Source organism: Priapulus caudatus, unplaced genomic scaffold (assembly GCF_000485595.1).
Source record: "Priapulus caudatus unplaced genomic scaffold, Priapulus_caudatus-5.0.1 Scaffold158, whole genome shotgun sequence".
In the NCBI taxonomy this organism is placed as follows: Eukaryota; Metazoa; Priapulida; class Priapulimorpha; order Priapulimorphida; family Priapulidae; genus Priapulus; species Priapulus caudatus.
In genome coordinates, this window is record NW_014577219.1 from 176,283 (window position 1) to 196,042 (window position 19,760).

The following is a 19,760-nucleotide window of genomic DNA, read 5'->3' on the forward strand; positions in this document are numbered from 1 at the left end:
ACTTGAAAAGGAAGAAACAGACCGGCGGTTCTATCGAGAACTTACAGCCCCTGCGCCAAGCTCACCAGTGATTACTGTGGCTACAGTTAAACCTCATTAGTAGGTTCTTATAGAAAGGACACCTGTTACTTTTTATCTTCCCCACTCCCTTTTCGACCCCGTCCCCCACACCCCTTCTTCCCTCTCGCCCTCCCACCTCCCCCACCTTCATCCCCTCGCCCGCCTCCTCCTCTCGCCCCTCACCGCGCCCCAACCCCTCGTCCCGTCGCCCCACTCCCTCTCCTTCGCTCTCACCAACGATACACACTACAAGGTACATCTACATGTACTAACTCGACAGGTACCCATGCTCGCGGACGAGACCCACACTCGGCAAGTCCCCATCCCTCTCCTCCCCTCCCCCCCTCCTCCCTCTCTCCGCTCCCTCGCTCTCTCCCTCCCTCCCCCTCCCTCCCCCTCCCTCTCTCCTCGCTCGCTCTCTCCCTCCCTCATTCCTCTCCCTCCCCCTGCTCTCATCCTCCTCGCTCTCTCCGCTCCCTTCATGTCCCTCCGCTCCCCCTCGCCTCTCTCCCTCCCTCTATCCCTCCCTCCCTCCTCTCTCATTCCTCCCTCCCTGCCCCACCCCCCTGGCCTCGCCTTCGCTCTTACCGGCTGCGCATAGGTAAGATGCTCGCGACGAGACGACCTCGCACGTCTCCCTGATGACCTGGCAGTCCTCATCCGTGTAGTTTGTGATATCCAACTCCTCCAGTACCTGCTTGACGTTCGTGTAGTCTCCTGGCGGGTCGCTGCGTAAGTAAAGCCCAGCGTGCACACGTAAGTAATTTTACTCAAGTGAAATGACGCATGCGTCAAAATACTAAACGAAAATCCGCCGCACACGTGAGTATTTTGACGCATGCATCATTTTACTTGAGTAAAATGACTCACGTGTGCGCCGGGCTTAAATTGACTACGTCACGAATTTTCTATGGTAAAATTTGTAAAATTTTTGTTGCCATTTTTTTACATTAAAAGTAAGAACTAATGGGACTAAACGTATCGTCAAATTCTTACCTGATAAGATTGTTTCTCAACTAATTAAAAATCCAAAAAACCTGGACGATTTGATATTATGTTCCTGACATTAATTGCTTGCTATGGGCTATGTATGAGTCACGAGTGTATATTCACATCAAACAATATAGTAAAATAGGAAGTATAATGCAGCAATTTAACCATAAAAAAAGTGAACAGAATCACTTATATTTTGTAAAAAAGTGAAAATATTTATTTTTATTTTTACTAATTATGGTGATGTAATCCCTTTAAGGAAGAGGAGGTTTATCAGTGAGCAGGCGCTGCCACTGTGTTAGACCCGATACACGCATTCATGGATTTATTGTGAGTTACGACTACTCCGACTATTAACTATCGCCACTATACCAAAAACATTACATTCTCTCTCTCTCCATCGTGCTCACTCTCACGTGCCCTCCCACCGACTTGCCTTTCAATTTCAGATATGTATTTGGTGTAGAAATTCCCGCGCGTGCTTAGTTCCTCTGAGAGCTCGCCGCTGAACAGTAGCTTCTCTTCGACAAGTTTCACGAGAACTTGGCGGGCCACCTCTCCCATGTACATGCCAGATATCATCTTCTCATATCTGAAACGAGACCATACACTCACTGTACACTCTGCGTCAATAACCAGTAGTCTGTACTGTATACAGGTAAGTATTCTAAGAGAAACTGGCCACTGTGGTTGCAGCAAACCTTGTTGCAACGACATGTACTGGTTGTAAACTGTACGGATCAGTATCCCTTCGATATAATTTCGACTCAACTACACAATCAAATTAGAATCTAAACTGCATACGAATTCAACTACATTCTTAAATGTGTGATCGACCTACGGAAATTCTGCTACACGATCAAATTCTCGATTACATGAGATTTCACGCCTACACGTCATTCTGTGTTAACTAAACAGTGGCTGGTACCCACAGCTGCTTTCCTCGATTAAGTGTCCCCTTGTCCACCTCGTGGTCGAAAGAAGTCAACATAAAGTCCAGGTCACCATCGTCACCGAATGCTCCCCATTCTGTGTTTATTATCACCTATAGAAATATGAAGACGTTGTTGACACGCAGCAGACAGCAAGACGTGCGAGGTCAGAACTACTCAATACCCTTTCATCGCCATAAGACAAATGTAGAGAGAAGACGTCATGGTTATTGGTGCAAGGTTAGTCTCTGGTATATATAGTAGCTAGACAGGCCTTCAATTTTAATGTCTGGTTTAAATTTACACGATTTCTTGTTTTATAACTTTTTAATTCTTCTCAACGAGGCAGAAGACTGACAACTCCTGGCAAATACATGACCATGAATGTTTGCCCGTACGATTTTGCGTCCTCACCTCTTTTGGCTCATTGTAATCTTCATTCCATAGCTCAACATTGTCCAATTGCTCCATATAACAGGCATTTGTGCCTGTGCCTGTACACAGCAATATAATGTAATGTAATGTATGCAATGCAGACAGTGGTGCCATCTGTGGGAAATAGCGAGTAATCTGAGACATGTGGTGCAAGTGAGCATGAGTAAGTGTAGAAGCCCATTTACCCTAACATGAAGAATGTCACTCCTACCAAGCTCCATGTCTGAGCGAACAACAACCACGTGTGCCAGATACTAAGAAGCCCTCCGCTGCTTCCCAGATGACTGAGTGACCGAAATGTACCCCCTCATCTAGTAAGGAGGAAGGCAACTACCAAGGAGTGCTAATCGTTACTAATTAAGTAATTTCATCATTACTCGCATCACGTCTCAGAGTACTTGCCGATTCCAACAGATCGCGCCACCGCATCTCTCAGGCACCGAGTTTATATTACTCACTCCAGTTACCATAACTTTTATTGCATTACAACTATATAATAGACACCATGTTCCATCCACGCGGCATGCTGATGGCACAACTGCATGGCTTCCCCCGCTCGTAACAAGACAAGGACCATAGTCCTTAACGCTACGCAAAGTAACGATCGAATCCCCGCTCTAGTAACAAGAAACATTTACAGGTTGAAAACGCCTCGACCGAGTGCCGCCTTACACCTAAACCGACTCGTCCGTCGACGAGAAACGCGAACGTAATTAAATCCGCGAGCGTTCCTACAACTCGTACCTATGATGAGTCCGATCAAACATTTCGGATTTCTGTGTGCGACGGCCATGAGCGTCCCGACGGTGTCGTTAACGAGGGCGACGACGTCGATATCGTACTCCTGCTGGCAACAGACAGCAGGTTCTGACGCCTGGGAATAGGACAGCACATTCACTAGTCTATCAGACCATCAAACACCACACGAAAAACCACACGGTACGTAGTCACAAAGGGTAAATCGTAGTCATAAGTAGAGAGGTATTAGAAGTACGAAGAGAAGTAGTAGTAGACGCATTCGTAGAAGAAGACCAAAGAAGAAGAAAATGAAGAAACTGCACAACGAGCATCACATGACTTCATCGAAAGACCGAGAAGACGTGAAGACAGAACGTGACACAGAGTGCAAATTCGAGGTGACAATTCGAGTGCAATTCGACGTGACAAAACGTTGCAACGCATGCAGCAGAACGCAGCGGCGCCGACGACGACGACGACGACGACGTATCGTGCGAACGTACCCTCTTTCTCGCGACGGCTTCACGCAGGAGCCTGACGACATCCTCTCCTTCCACGCCCGAGCACCTGAAACCCTTCGTCCACTTCACCAGCCTGGCTGCCGTCAAGCCCTCTTGCCGGCAAGGGAACGAGAAGGTGAAGCCGAGAGGGAGGGTCTCGTTCTCCAGCTTGTGCTCGCGGATGAACATCGCCAAACAGTGGGCGATGTGGTCGAACAACTGCACGTGAACAAAAACACAAACATCCATCAAATCACAGCAAAATCTACAAGTTCTAGCTGGCTGGCCATCATGGCATTAGAATCATGGAATTATAGATGGTCTCTTACGACCTTTTGGACAATTCAACCTGTTGGACAACCCCAAGCCTTTCTGCAACCAAGGCATCATTAATGATTAAATATAGTAACCCACTGTTTGATTTTCACTCAATACACTCACAGCATGCATGAAACAAAGTTAATTTTGTTAGTTTTAGGCAAAAGTGAATCGAAAAAGAAGCCATGGGTTATATACCTAATCGTACAAAATGTACATTCAGTAACAAAACAATACTAATGTGACAAATTTATCTTAAAAATTATAATGCACAATTATGGGATTAATATATTTCATCTCTCTTTAGATGCATGGGTAAAAATCAGTAACCATCTGACCACATCATCATACATATTATATACGCGCCATATTTACCTCCGCCAAGGAGGTTGTGTTTTCGTCCCCGTTCGTTTGTGTGTTTGTTGGTTTGTTTGTTGGTTTGTTTGTCTCAATGAACATGATATCTCAAAAAGTTACGGACGGATTTTGATAAAAAATTTTGGAACAACCAATTGATTAGAATTTGGTGGTGATCCGGATCCAGATCTGGATCCAGGATTTCTCATCGATCATAGTGTAGCAGTTTACTCTCTAACCACTTCGCTTTGTTTCTCTCTCTGTAGGGGTTTATGATGTGTCACCACCGCGTTATACCTGACTACAAATTAGATCGATAGCTATATATATATGCACAGTGCATGGTGTCAATGCAGAGTCAAACAACAATAGTCATAGAGAGTAGAAACAATGATATTGGGGTATCAGGACAAATACCCCCCCAGACAATCAGCCCGGACATTAACCCCCCATGCCATTCCCCCCGGACATTTACCCCTCGGACAATCAACCCCCGAACATTTACCCCCCCCCCCAGACAATTATCCCCCAGACAATTACACCCCGGACATTTACCCCCGGACATTTAGAGGAGGGGATAGAGGACGATGAAGAAGGTAGTGGAGGAGGAGTAGGAGGAGGAGAGGAGGAGGTAGAGGAGGTAGAGAAGGTGCATGTGGTGGTTGAGAGAGGAGGAAGAGGAGGGAAGAATGTCGGATGGAGGAGGAGGAGAGGAGGAGGTAGAGGCGAGCCCTGCTCTACCTCCTCAGCTCCTCCAGCCTAGCTCTCTTCTCGCTCCACCTAGTCTCCCTCTGCCTCCGTCCTTCACCCACTGTGTCTCTCCCACCCGCGGATTGCTCCCAACTCCTGGGGCCTCCTCCTCCTGCCTCCTCTCCACCCGTCCCCTTCGCACTCTTCGCTCTCCTCCCGTCCATGTCCTGCCTCCCACCTCGCTCGTCCTTGGCCCTCGGCTCGTCTTCACCACCGTTCCTCACCCTCCGTCCTCGCACCACCCTGCCCGCTGCCGCTACCTCCTCCCTTGCTCGTACCTCCTCCTCACCTTCTCCCCTCCTCCCCTCCTTCTCCACTACGTTCTCCCGCGCCGGGATGCTGGCCCTGCCTCGCTCTCTCCACTGCTCCTCGTGCCTGCCGTCCTCCTGCCTCCTCCTGCTCTTCCTCCTTCACGTCTCATCTACTACTCCCTCCATCCGATTTCGCGTGGCCCCTCCTGCCTCCTCCGGCCCAGCCCTTCCTCCCCAGCCTCCTCCTCCTCGCGTCGCCACTCCTTTCCTCCTCGTCCTTCCGCCTGCTTCTGCCGCTCCTCGGACTCCACCTCTGCCCCCTTCCTCCTCCTCCTCCCCACCCCTTCTGCCCCTCTCTCCTCCGCACACACTACCATTCTCCCCACGTTCTCGCCCCTCCCGCTCCATCACTCCTGACCACCTTCTCTCCTCGCTCCTCCGCCCTCCTCCGCTCTCCACCCTCCCCACTTCCTCTCCGGTCCTCCTCCTCCACTTCTCCCCCCTCCTCGCTCCTCGCACAACGGCTTCATCCAACTCCTCCTCCTCCACCACTTCTCCCCTTCTCTCGCTCCTCCCAACACCTTCTGCCGCCCCTCCTCCTGCCTCCACCTCCTCTCCCGCTCCTCCTCCTCACTTCCTCCACCTTCTCACCCCTCCTCCGTCTTCCACCACCTTCGCCCCACCATCGTCTCCTTCCTCGCACCGACCGGTTCTTCCCTCCTGCCTCGACGCTCCTCCCTAGTATCACTGGTTCAACATGAAACAAGTGAGGTAAAATGTCCGGGAAGTAAAATGTACCAAGAAGTAAATCCCCGGGCCTAATTGTCGCAAGGGGTAAGATGTCCCGGGGAGTAATTGTCCAGTCGCGCGTGGGATAAATGTCGCCAGGGGGTAATTGTCGCGGCGGTGTGATTGTCCGGGGGGTAAATGTCCGGGGGGTATATATCCGGGGGGGTAATTTGTCCGGGGGTGACTTGTCCGGGGGTAAGTGTCCAGGGGGTATAATGTCCAGGGGTGATTGTCCGGGGGGTAAATATCCGGGGTTGATTGGTCCGGGCGGCTAATTGTGCGGCGAGCGGGTTAATAGCAGGGGGTACTTTTGCCGGGGTAATTGTCTGGGGGGGGTGATTGCGCGGGGGGGGGCTGTATTTGGTCCTGAACGGCGAATATTGGGTGTACCAGCAAGATGGGGCAACTGTTTTACGCGTCTGTGGTGGAGTTTCTATCTCGCGATTGCTGCTTGGTTAGATATGTTTGCAGGAACGTTTAGAAAGTGTTTAGCCGAAAAAGACCGCTACATAGGCGAGGGACATTGCGTGTTGCGGGGGTGTTGCTAAATAAATCGGCATTGCTCTCACCTGATCCGGTAGCCGCAGTAGCGAGCAGACGCTTCCCGTCACGAGCTGCAACAGGCAGCGCAGCCAGAGTGTGCCAAAAGAACGCTAGTCTAACACCCAGCTCAATTTTTTCCCTCTGCCCCTGCACATTCGCACTAAGCGGTATAATGTCCAGGTAGACAGACTCGGCGCCCACATGGTAGCACGCCTGTACGGGTAAGGCAGGATGAGGACCAGGATGAACCGGGGTGTGGTGTGAGCGCGACTACACAACCGTGCGCATGTAGGTCAAGCTCACGCTTATATAGGGTAGGATTTGTTCTCGGCATGTTCTGTCCTGTTCCGTCGTAAGCGCAGTTGCAGCATTCCTGGCTGCAGATCAATGTGGGCTAGAACTGATGTAAACGATTGACGATGCGTAGACGAGATGCGCGGTGGTGGTGGGTGGGGTAACTTTAGATGCACAGCGTGTGGTCGGACGCCGCGACCGTCGATCCCGTGCAGAGTGATACGCAGCGGCTCGCATGCGCACGCACAGCATGCACGCCACGCACACAGCAGGGGACGACGCACAGTTCACGCACGCAAACGCACACACACACGACATACAGACGCGCACACAAAGCTCACACGCCCGAGCCCCCGACGTGAATACTAGCAGACGTGCACAACAGACCGCGCACACGCACCAGACGCGGCACCGAGGGCCGACGGCCACACGACAGGCGCGCGACGCGCGGCAGACCGCCAGGGCACGACACCAGCCACACACACACACCCGCAAGCGCAGCCGGGGGGCCAGGGCGGCGCCACCATCCACACAGCGCCACACACCACACAGCACGCATCACACACACCACACACACACAACGAGCACCCGCCACCACACACGGCACAGCACCACAGCAACACACAACACACCAGCACAGCAGGCCACCGGGCGCGGCCAGGGAGCGGCCCCACAGCACACCACAGCACACACAAACACACAGCACAACACACGGCAGCGGCGAGCGACGAGCGACACACACCACCCGGCACGACCCGCTGGTGACTGCAACACACACACAGCACACACACACACACACAACGACACACGACACACATGCCACGGGCCCACACACAGCACCACACACACACACACACACACACACACACAACACGCACACAAGGACGCACCCCCACACGCCACGCCAACAGAAAATGTCCCACTTATCGACCGTCCCATGCGATTCTCCTACGGATGCAAAGGGCTTTACCCCCCAAAAAAATGCTGACTAACAGTTACGCAGCACTTTTTGAAGCAAAGTGGCTGCACTTTCTCCCAGATCCAGGCGCTAGCTCACCCAGGGGATGCACGCATGAAGTCACACACTAATCCCCTCTACTCGCTGTGTACGACCATGGTATGTCCATCCCCGCTACACGGTGCGACCATAGGTGGGCAGAGGTAATCCATTACTGCACAGGCGTGCTGTGAATTCATCACGCACCATGTACCGTAATTTGTCATACATGTAGAAGCCCTCCCGTATACTCCCAGGCTTATAGTAACAAGTGACCATCCCAAGCCAACACGTGCCTGTTTCCCTAGCTGATGCAAGTTCATATATATGCCTATTTATATATGCTAGGTAATATAATTAATTAATTTAACCCATTTTTTTTGCACGTCCTGTCCTGATATCTTTATCTAACTTTCATAGGTGCACGATTAAACATGTCAACTGGCACGCATAGATAAGTGATGCCTATTTCATACATGCGAAAGAAAGTCAAATGTCGTGTTTGATGCATTAGTTTACGATGCGTGCCACCTACTTGCGTAACACATAATGACAAGCTTGAAAAACTATTCTGTTTGCTAAGCGGATTTAACAAAACGAGAACTCTATCACGAAGTAATTGCTCTGACGGTAAAAAAAACGACCGAGTCCAAAGTGACATGCAGATTTGCACGTATACGTAGGGTATTGCATCGTATACGATGGGAGAGGGAGAGAGGGGGGATAGAGACAGGCGGGAGACAGAGAGAAAGGCTTACGAAACACTGCCATCATAGATGGAGTGAACGAGTGTTACAGTTTCGCATTACGTCTACACAACGTTATACTGGTCGGCCATGCTGCCTTGCACACGTACGCTGCAAACACATGACGAAGCAAGCTATATCGATTATTCTACCCTATATGTATGTAGTACTCTATACGTTTAATAACTATTATAGCGCTGCAACGAAACCGAGCGACTTGCTGGCTGGCTGGCTGGCTGGCTGCCTAGTCTTGCGGATATTGCGTGCTGCTGTATGCCATGAGCTCGCTCGCTACAGAAAAGCAGCTCTACTCAAAAGCAATCGACCTAGTAAAGAGTACGAGTTACTTTATCACGCTCGCCGATCAACTGAACGTGGACGTATACAGCGCGCCGGCAGGTGGCACTTCTGCAACGCAGTCTCCCTCTGCAGAGAGTCGGTCGCACTATATCGCACACATGAGGCGCGTTCACACGGACGTTTTTGGCCCGAGCCTAATTAGGCCCGCGCTAGATTTGGCTCGAGCCGAGCGTTCACACGGACGGTTTTTCGGGCCGTGCCAACTTGGCACGAGCCAATTTGGTCCCATCGAAAACGTCGGACCAGGCCCGAGCCAAATTTTAGCACCAGCTTTCGGCGAGCGGTAGAGCGGTAGAATCGGTTGAGCGGTAGATGCTGCGAGTATCGAACGTGTACTTCGACGAAATAAAGTCCAAAACGGTATAAAAATTCGAAAAATATCAAGATTGATAATTGAACTCGGAACGTAAGTAAACACTCTGAATCGTACACAACACCATCTCGTGACATACTGCCAAAGTATCTGTAAGATATTTGTGCAATAAAATTTATTTGAATTTGAATCTGAATTTGACAGACAGTATTCACTTGCGTACGTGTGAACGCTCCGACTCAAACCGGCCCGAGCCAAATTTAGCCCATTTGGCTCGAGCCAAACCATGACCGTGTGAACGCGGCTATAGCTATATATAACTTTTTGTAAAGGCAAGACAAGTGTTGTCTCGAGTTTAATCAGAAATTATAGGACACCACGTGCCAGTTGAACGGGCTCCAAGGCAAACATTTCCTTCAAGGACAACGTAACCATTAATGACATTAAAGTTGGGAACACTCCTAATGGAGTATCACCCTGCACACAGACGCGAGAATATTCGAGACATACGCGCACATACAGACAATAGCACACATATTATTATCGTTATTATTATAATAATAATTATTATTATTGTGATATAAGCCTTCTTCTTAGCCTGCAACACAACTTAAAATAACATTACCAATCTACAAACGAGAAGGAGATGTAGGAAAAAAAAAGTTGAGAGAACGAAAAAAATCTACAGCGATAGCACTCGTAACTTGCTTCTAAACGGCAGCACTATGATTACGTCTGCTGATCGATATAGCAACTTGCAAACAACAATTCAATCCCTTCCGTGTTCGTGAATGACCTCTGAATGACACAGACAGTTTCTGCAATGGACACCCACTGAAACAACTACTAGTCACTACCGGCCGATGCAAGCACACTACTGCAGCTGGCTTCTAAAACTCATGCAGAGGGACCCTGAATTACAACTGCGCTTACAGTGACACGTCTTTGGGCCGATATCTCGAACCGCAGACAAAAACGGCGTCACCCATCCCTCATCAAAATATAACCGCGTGCAAAAACGCCCTTCAAAAATTGAGAAAACATACCCATAACCTTTCAGCAAGCTATCCCAAGCCCAGCTTTATAAATATCTCACCTCAATGAGAGAACTGCGGGGAGACATATTTCACTTTCACTCAACATACCAGCAGCTTATAATGATAATATCCAACTATACAAATACTACGACATGTCATTAGCTACTGATGATGAAAATGCTCCAGAATAACATCGAAATCGATAGCAAATGCTATTTAACTTTGCCGGTTCGCTACCTCAACCTTCGATCTTTCAGTCAAATGTTTTAGAAATGCTCATGACAAATCAATCAAGCTAACAGTAAATCAAACATCTACGGTGCACTAAAGCCTTCAATGACGAATCAGGTCCTAAGATGTACGATATTCACAACAGATATAAATAATACTCACAAATCTAATTTGATGTTTAAGATATTTTACGTACTATCCTAAATGTTCGGGCCATGCAACGTAAGCTGGTACAAAGCCTTGCGATAAACGCACAAAAAACTCAACAAATGGAACTAAGTGAATCTACAAGCAGGGGGCCAACCAGCTAAAGCTAATAACAAACTCGCAAAACTTCCAAGATGGAGGGGACGACTCTAAAATTAACTACAGATCAGCGACACTATGCAAACTAGCAAACTAGCAGACGGGCAGGGCAGACGGGCAGGCGGGCACGTAGTCAATTAGTTGGCATTTAGACTGCATGATAAAACAAGATTTTAGTCACGTACACCATCTTTCTTATCCCCGTGTGTAAGCAAAAGTTCGCGAAAACGTAAGGATACATCTCTCCACCCCCACCATCACACCGGCAGTAGAGAAAAATCTTGACGTTAACGTCAGACGAGTGATCCAATTAACTCGTAACCAATGGCAACAACATTGCCGGCAGCAGAGATGATAACTTCCATCAGCGGAAATCGACAGACGAACGTCAGAGGGGTCAAAGCTCTTAGGTTTGTGACCACTAGTGGCGAGGTGCGTATGCACGGACGCTCTCGCCTCTCTACTTAATAACCACAATGTAGCTGACCACCACCCCCCCTGACGTCAGTGGACATAAAAATAATATTTAAAGATGACAGTCAAGATACACAGATGAAAGTAGAGATATAAAAACACAGAGTGAGAAGGAGACAGAGAGAGATAGGGGGTTAGCCTTAGAGGGGGCAGAGTGGTGGGGAGAGAAAAAGAAAAGGAACCCCTTTTCTGTTTTCTCTAGTTGCCTCATCCATTACTATGATGAAAAGTAAGGGACTTAATACCGAGCCTTGATGTACCCCTACTCCAATGTCAAACTCCTCTGACGTCCCTGCTGTCGTTCTAACCCTTGATCTGGTTCCCACATACATTGACATCATCGCTGTTATCATCCTTTCAGGTACTTTTTTCCTTCTTAAGGCCCACCTTGTTAAGGACAACGTGTACGTATTATCAGGCCGGACGTGCTTCTTCTTTTTTTAATTTATCAAACGCGACGGGGAGGGAGGGAAAGATGTTATACAACATGGAATATGTGATAAAGGCATTTAGAAGCAAACAGCCACGGCGGTTCATGGACATCGTCCAATGTTTCAGAAGCACCGGAGCAAGCAGTAAGGCCATCCTTAAAAAATTATATGTTTGCTGTCCTCCGACCGACCCACCAAAATAGCCGCAACCCAAAAGTTTTTTTGGACATTTTGGGTTCCACATTTTTTTTTTTTTTACATTTCTCATAGTTAAGACTGAAACACAAAGCATGTGTGGCAAACATGAGGACAGACTTAAAATAACTATTACGCCTTACAAAAAAAAATGACCTACCTACCTACCCACTAAAAAAATCATGGGTCGGGGGACAGCAAACATAGAATTTTTTAAGGATGGCCTAATCGGCACTTGTCGACAGGGCCGTGACGAAAACTCGAGCACTGACCCTGTCCTTCTGTGACACCCCCTCCTACTACCTAGGACACACTCTCGCGATACAAATAACAACCCCACGTGTCTGTCACCACTGGCCGTGGGGCCACAAGCTATATCAGCACTGAACACACACGGCTTGTGGCCTTCATAACAATCAAGGCAGCGCAAAAAAAAACGAGAGCTAGAAGATCACTCGCCGGATCTGGGTCTCCGGACTAAAATAATGCGTATCGCCACCGTGTGCAGCGACTGCACCTATTTCTACACCGGCGCGTGGATGGATTGCCACCCGGGGCCGCACCTTCACGGAAAAAGAAGAAAGTCAGTGGTGACAGTCTCTACAATCTGCTAACGACTCCCCCCCCCCACGGCCTTCACCTCCAGTGCTTTCACTTCTACTCAGTAACCATGACAATATAACAGCGTGAACTTCCTCGTTCGTATCACCACGTTAGAAAGGGGTTGTGGTATCTTGTAGAGACTGTATATTGACCCACAGGCTCTTTGAAGAACAACAACAAATTCTTTTTATTCAGTGACGCCACATATCTAATTACTAAACGGTGTGTTACACTATCAGGAGTCTATCAATCAGGAGTCTATCAATCAGGAGTCTATCGATCAGGAGTCTATTGATACGAGTCTCCTGATACTATATGTAAACTTGACAATACTGGTCGAGCCAAGAGTAAAGGACTATCAGCACCTTTCCACGTTTAGACTATGTAAATAGAAAGGCTAGAACACCGATCGCACGTCTACTTACACCCTTGCCTGTGCCGACCATGATCCTTTGTGGGATAGCATAGATCTTGCTCTTCATCAGTACCTCTGATCCCGGCTCGAGTTCTATTAATAGCACACGGAAGTTTGTCCCGCCGAGATCCAACGCCAAGAACTTTCCTCGTTCTGTAAATAGATAAATCACGGAATTGACCACTATGCGTCTTTTTTTCATGCATGCACACGTTCGAAATATAACTCGGGGTCTCTGTGTTGTATTGTAATGTCCGTGCGTCATGAAAACAGCAGTCATTGGTCGTTAGGGATACATCGATCATGCATCACACAACATTCATCATTCTGACCTTTTCACTGACACTCATTCCACCTCCACAAACCGGTCGTCCCAGCTTTAGGCAAAAGTATCCCGACATTTAAACGCCGATGAGATTTCACTAGGCACAACGATATTTTCACTGTGTATATGTAAATCAAGGAGTGAACTGGTTTCCAAACATAATCACATTGTGGGTAGCACAGTTTCCTACTGGGAAAGAACTCGACAAAAACCAAGAATGTTCAACAAGGTCATAGTGAAAGAGTTAATTATAGTTAGTCATTGATCAATATCTAAACAGCCCATACATACATACATACATATATATATATATCCAGGTCTCATAGAAGTATAGTACATCACACAAACGTAATAATATTTCTTCTTGAAAATGTCATGGAGGACACTCCAAGAACACTCAAGCAAGTACGTGAAAATGTGCGCCGTATTCATTTCCTCGTGAAACTAGTAAGTTCATACTTGTACTTGATTTAGATTTCTTATTTACCTAACCCAACCAAATGCAAAGCTTACCTTGAGAATCGCTGGGCAACAATCTGTTTTCAGTCGCTCATTTATTCACGTCTTCATACTAACAAAGCTAATCATTGAATTCTCTCACATCTTTTTACTCTCAGTGGTTAGGATTCATTGAAAAAACTATCGTAATGTTTACACGTAACCATGGCACTAATTAAGTTTCAAAGCACTTCACGCGTAGCAGGGTGGCAGCTGCTGGCTGGCCAAATCCACTCTTTTTTTAAACTTTCACTAGTCTAAATTTTCTAAATAATACATCTCACCGCATTTGGTAACATGCGCAAATTTGCATGTCCCGTGAGAGTTTATCCGGTGAGTTTAGGACGGAGTATTAGTAGCGGTTCGTGCGAGAAATATAATGTTGAAGCAGATTATCACTCAGTCTTGGATATAAATCTGAAAACCCATTGCCAGCCAAACGTTGATGTCTACTAAATAACCTATAGTCAAATACATATATTATATACAAGACATAAATTAAGCCAGGGCTGCCTAAGAAGGTACCAGTCTTAAACTGGGAACGGGTTGTTATTTCCAACTCTGGGACATATAATACGTACACCACGAGTCGAAAAATGCTTTACTTGGCCATGAGCATTCACTGACATGCCTAGCTCTAGTTGCAAACAATGTCGCTTTTTGCAAGCTAATTGAATGCAAGCAGGCGAATACATACATGGAAGACTGGCTGTAACATGGGAAGTTTGCTTACAATTACATCAGAAGTAGATAATAGGGAAGGCGTGTGACTTCAATAAACAAGGGAAATTCGTCATTTACTAGCCTTAGAATACCTACGATTTACTACGCGTAACTCAACCAACTTGAGCTCAAATCGTACGTACACAGTACATTCGCCTAGCATCGTGCGAAATCGTTTCCTCGTATACACCCGCAATCCGGAGATACAGACTAAAACGTACGACACGATTATCCATTCTGTTGCCAGCAAACCAAATGTATAAACCGCCTAACTTGAAACAAAAGGACGCTACTATACGGTTTATACATTATATCTCCGGATTGCGGGTGTATACGAGGAAACGATTTCGCATGATGCTAGGCGAATGTACTGTGTACGATTTGAGCTCAAGTTGGCTGAGTTACGCGTAGTAAATCGTAGGTATTCTAAGGCTAGTAAATGACGAATTTCCCTTGTTTATTGAAGTCACACTCCTTCCCTATTATCTACTTCTGCTTACATGTAACATTATGTTTACACGGTGAGTGCTGGAATGGCACGTATCAATTCGAGGAAGAGGGTTTTTAGTGTGAAAGCAAGCAACGTGGCCCGTCATAGCAGATTGTTTTGCGAATATATATATGCGTCTTGTTTCTCACATGGCGTATATTACTGCAACGTCATTTTTTGTTATTTTGTTGACACTGCTGACATAGATCTTTTACTTATTATTTTTTCCTTTGCTGTTCCTACAGACAGATTGCCTTGCCACCACCATATTATAATGGTTAGGGTTAGGGTGAGGGTTAGGGTTAGGCATGAAATTTATCGGCATGTATATTTCCCTAAACGGCTGAATTTTATGACCGACTAAATTAACTGAATTAATTGTCATTATGAATACCATTAACGTATGCTGGGTCTGAAATTAGGGCAACATTTCTGGGTGTCAGCAGGAGCTATTGAGCTTAAGGGTGCAAAACGTCAACCTAAGCACTAAGCCAGCAGATGTCTAGGACAGATAAAAGGGTAGAGGTCAGGCAACCTCTGGTCCTCCAGGTTGGGGGATGGGCACATTGACAGACAGTCACGGCAGCAACGGCTGTTCAGAAGTTACAGAAACAGTGATGCTGAAATCCCTGCAAGCATCTAGCTCTAAAAAAAGAAACCTCCCTCACAGGCAAACAGCTACGGAGAAACGTGACAGAACCTGCAAGGACCCTGTATTACTAAACGACCTTTTTTATTAACCAGGACGACCATGAAAATCACCACTTCAGACTGAAAGGTCTCCACAGGCGACTGGTAAAACAACCAGGTTATCTAGATAGCAAGAGAACTAAGTGAGTGTATAATCATGGTTCCTGGATGGTGTGAAACCCAGAATACGGTGAGCCGCCTTCTAAATAATGATAAAGCTTCAGGAAAAAAGGAACTCCCTCCAAAGCAATTATAAAACCCAACCTGTACAGTCTTAGATACTGTTTGGGTTATTCAACCAAACATTGTGATAATGGGACTTGACTTCAGAGGACTAGAAAATAGGACAAGTAATTAAGTCTGTACGAGGCATTTACTCAACCGCAATGAAAAAAAACATTTTTGTCTGTCTCGGGCAAGATCTAAACAGAGACATCTGCGAACGAACAAAAACAGCAGTGGATGCCAGGGTAAGAGAGAAACAAGAAGGAATCTTTTGCTCAGGACTGACCATGCACAGATAAAATCAACCTCCCTTTAAATTTAATATTAAAGCACACTATCGAACAGAACTCAGCCTTGCATACCAGCATTAACTACTAAAGGACATTCGATAAGCTAGACAGAGGCCCTCTGGATGTTGCTCGGGCACTACGGAATACAAGCGACGCTGCATTGATGGAAGCCACCTACGATGGATCAACATGCAGAGTTATAAATGCTGGTAGGCCTTCGGCAGCTTTCACAGTGCTGGCTAATCAAAGCAAAACAAGGATGCCTTCGTTCTCTTTTGCTCTTCTGGACAGATATATAAATTGTATCGTGGAAGACGATCAAAAACAAAAGATATGGGATCCAAAGGTCTTTCCGAACACAACTGCATAATTCTCCTGACTTTGCACAGCAGAATGACCTAGTTCTTCTTTCACTCATCCACCAATAAATCCAAGATAATGACACTGAAGGGTTGTGATTTTTCTCTATGTAGTACAGGGGGCATGCTACTCATTTTGACAACTTTTTGTCCGTGACTCATTTACTATTTATGCATTCATTCGTTCATTCATTCATTTATTCATTCGTTCATTCATTCATTTATTCATCCGACTCCCGTAGGGGTCAGTGAAGCATTGACAATATTTTTCCTCTACGACCATCTACCTCGCATCGCCACTTTCATTTCGACTGGTTCAAGCCCAGTGTCTCCAACTAGTAGAGATTTCAGGGTGATATTGGGACGACCAACACGACGCCTGGAATCTGGCGACCACAGCAGTAACCTGGCTGCAGGCTCTTCGTGACGAGAAACATGACCCATACATGTATGCATATGTTTTAATAAGATATACCTTGCACTTCTCATGCAGGAGCGCATCCTTTCCCCAGAGGATTGCAATCGGGAACCTGGATGTTGGTATGTTGCCTATTGTAACCGACTTGTTCCTTCTGGAATAGGCTGGATCACTTACCAGTGCCATCGGGTATTGAGCGTACGTAGGATGGGAACATCTTGACAGCGGCCGTCGCATTGTCCTTCCTGCCTAGACCCCGGTTGAAAGCTGTCATCATCAAGTCCCGAACTTTGCCATAGGTTTCATCTGATAGTTTCAGCTCAGAGAGCAGAAGGTCAATCTATTAGCAGAGAAATAGAAAATACTTGGGTACAGACGGCATACAGCACAGCATCAGGCAAGCATGCTCGCATGTTCTATATATAGAGACATATATAAATATTGATGTCTGAATTTACCCCCTTCCTATACAAATAAAATCGCATCAACGAGGTACGGGTACATGAATTTTTTTTTACAAACAGTCGAGATGGATGGTCACACAATTTTATGTTAAATCTGTTGACAATTCTGCTTTTGCGTAGACGTCACAGCAGACGTCACTAACATGTAGCAGATGTGCTGTAGGGTAATATTACGCAAGGGTTAGTCTACATTTAGCAAACAGTCCCCGCCAGCAGTGGCATTGCCCTTTACACCAACAACTCTATTCTGAGCTGAGATTTAACTGCTTCGACACTCACTGTATCATCTCTATATAAAGGACAAGGGTCGCCAAGCAGATTTCATCCTCATATCTTGGCTGATGTTAACCAAACATTTGAACACCAGTAGTATGGCAGTATTGATTTGCAATACAGTCAGCAGAATGTTCCGTGGAACATGTATCACACAGCGCATCGATAACGCCACAAATTTCTACAAAACGTTGGATGAATAAGAAGAGCATGAACATATCTGTACTGTATAGTGTTTATATGCTCGCGATAATAGACATATATAGCTTTGATACTTGAGTCACATGTATTGACGTGCTGTATAATTAATAGAAAGGAAGAATGGGGGTGGGTTGTAGTACGCTTGACTGCATGGAAAGTCGATCGCCCGCAACAATCCAACCACATCTAATACCACGCTCATCACTCGTAAGCACGCTTAGCAACCATCTTTACCTGACACGTATATTATTCTATCCCGTCTCAACGTCTTACGCCCTTATATTTTTTAACGATTCTCCCACACCCAAACCCCGGCAGCATAAATGACTGTGTGACTATGGAAACAGCATACGTTACATACGGTCAAGCGTACATAACACTATTAACAGCAAGTCTATTATGTACTCTACTCTATATGTACTCTATGTACATAGAGTACAATGTACTGTACATACAGTACTCTATGTTTACTCTATGTACATCTATTATGTATACTCTTGATACGGTCAAGACAACCCGAGTATGCTACACCACCGCCAACGCAGGTCTCACATCGGGCACATGAATGGGGCGTGACCTGCACCTTGTATTCTGCATGGGTAGATGCATGCACACACTACTACTAGTACTACAGTACCCTAGCTACTACACCGAGCAGGTAGAAGAGAGGGCCCAAGCCTAGTGTTTAGCACACCGGATTAGTTTAGCACATATGCGAAAACATATTTGCGGGGTACCAGACTATCCCTGATCCGAAGAGAGGACTGCGGCGCCACTCGCTTCCTAGCGTGCGTGCGTGCGTGCGTGCGTGCGTGCGTGTGACCATAAACTGACCTTCATGCGCCTAGTCGGCGCATCGTGGGCCGTCGTTCGCGGATACTTTGGCACTAGCGCCAGACACTGAATGAGATCGGTGGCCTTCACGCCATCGTCTCTCTCCTCACAGCAGTCTTCACCACCGGCAGGCGCCGTCTGCTTGACGCACTCATTGCACCTACAGTTACTAGTAGTAGTAGTGTTCATGGCCGCGGCTCGATCGACTCCCAACAACGATGCGATCGGTACGCTCTAGACAGCAGCCTCGTGGCCAGCCTCGGTCTCAAACTCACGGCGTATTTCACTGATCGATGCGCTATCGTTCGTTGTACGAAATTTATGCACACTTGTACAGATAGATAGACACACACGCACACAAACACACAGGCGCGTATTTCGCCTACACGGTTATAGTACTAATAGTAATACTAATAGACTTGCTCAACGCACACACCCTCGCTAAAGGTCAATTATGGTAGCGGGTAGCGGAGATGCGGTGATATTTATACAGACGTATGACGTCAAGCCGGCACATGATGCAGCAGCAGCTCCTACGTGACGCGCTTGCAAACGAAGGCATGCGCTGACAGATCGTGGGGGCGGACCTACATGCTGCCACTCAACGTGCAGCTCGGTCACGAGTGGGGGGTGTTTCATTACAAGTTTTATTACTACTCCGATTCTAAGAACTGCCGGCTGTAGAGAAAAACGCGGGCACCTGCGTAGCTAAAGCCCGACCAGGCTGTGTGACCCATAAGCCAAGGATAAAGCGCGCGGGCAAGACGGCACACACACAGCTACGTTCATTGGCTAAAAGCCTAAAACAATCGAGTAGTGCGGTTAGGAATTTTCGGAATTATTTAATTTTAAGAAAAACTTCAAGGTTCGATGAATGATGCACTCGTTCACTTCCGAAAGCG

General features: G+C 46.9%; 1 protein-coding gene across 1 annotated transcript in view; it reads right to left on the reverse strand.

Annotated features, from left to right (window-relative positions):
* LOC106806399 (hexokinase-2-like) overlaps positions 1-19,318 on the reverse strand; it is a 26,098-nt gene extending 6,780 nt beyond the window's left edge. The window contains exons 1-9 of the mRNA XM_014808324.1: positions 18,859-19,318; positions 17,264-17,426; positions 13,079-13,221; positions 3,662-3,877; positions 3,165-3,294; positions 2,400-2,479; positions 1,986-2,098; positions 1,490-1,645; positions 649-788 (exon numbers count right to left, since the gene is read on the reverse strand). Of these exons, the coding sequence (XP_014663810.1) occupies positions 649-788; positions 1,490-1,645; positions 1,986-2,098; positions 2,400-2,479; positions 3,165-3,294; positions 3,662-3,877; positions 13,079-13,221; positions 17,264-17,426; positions 18,859-19,047 (1,330 nt within the window). The 5' untranslated portion in view covers positions 19,048-19,318. The remainder of the gene's footprint in view (positions 1-648; positions 789-1,489; positions 1,646-1,985; positions 2,099-2,399; positions 2,480-3,164; positions 3,295-3,661; positions 3,878-13,078; positions 13,222-17,263; positions 17,427-18,858) is intronic.
* Between the last annotated feature and the right edge of the window lie 442 nt (positions 19,319-19,760).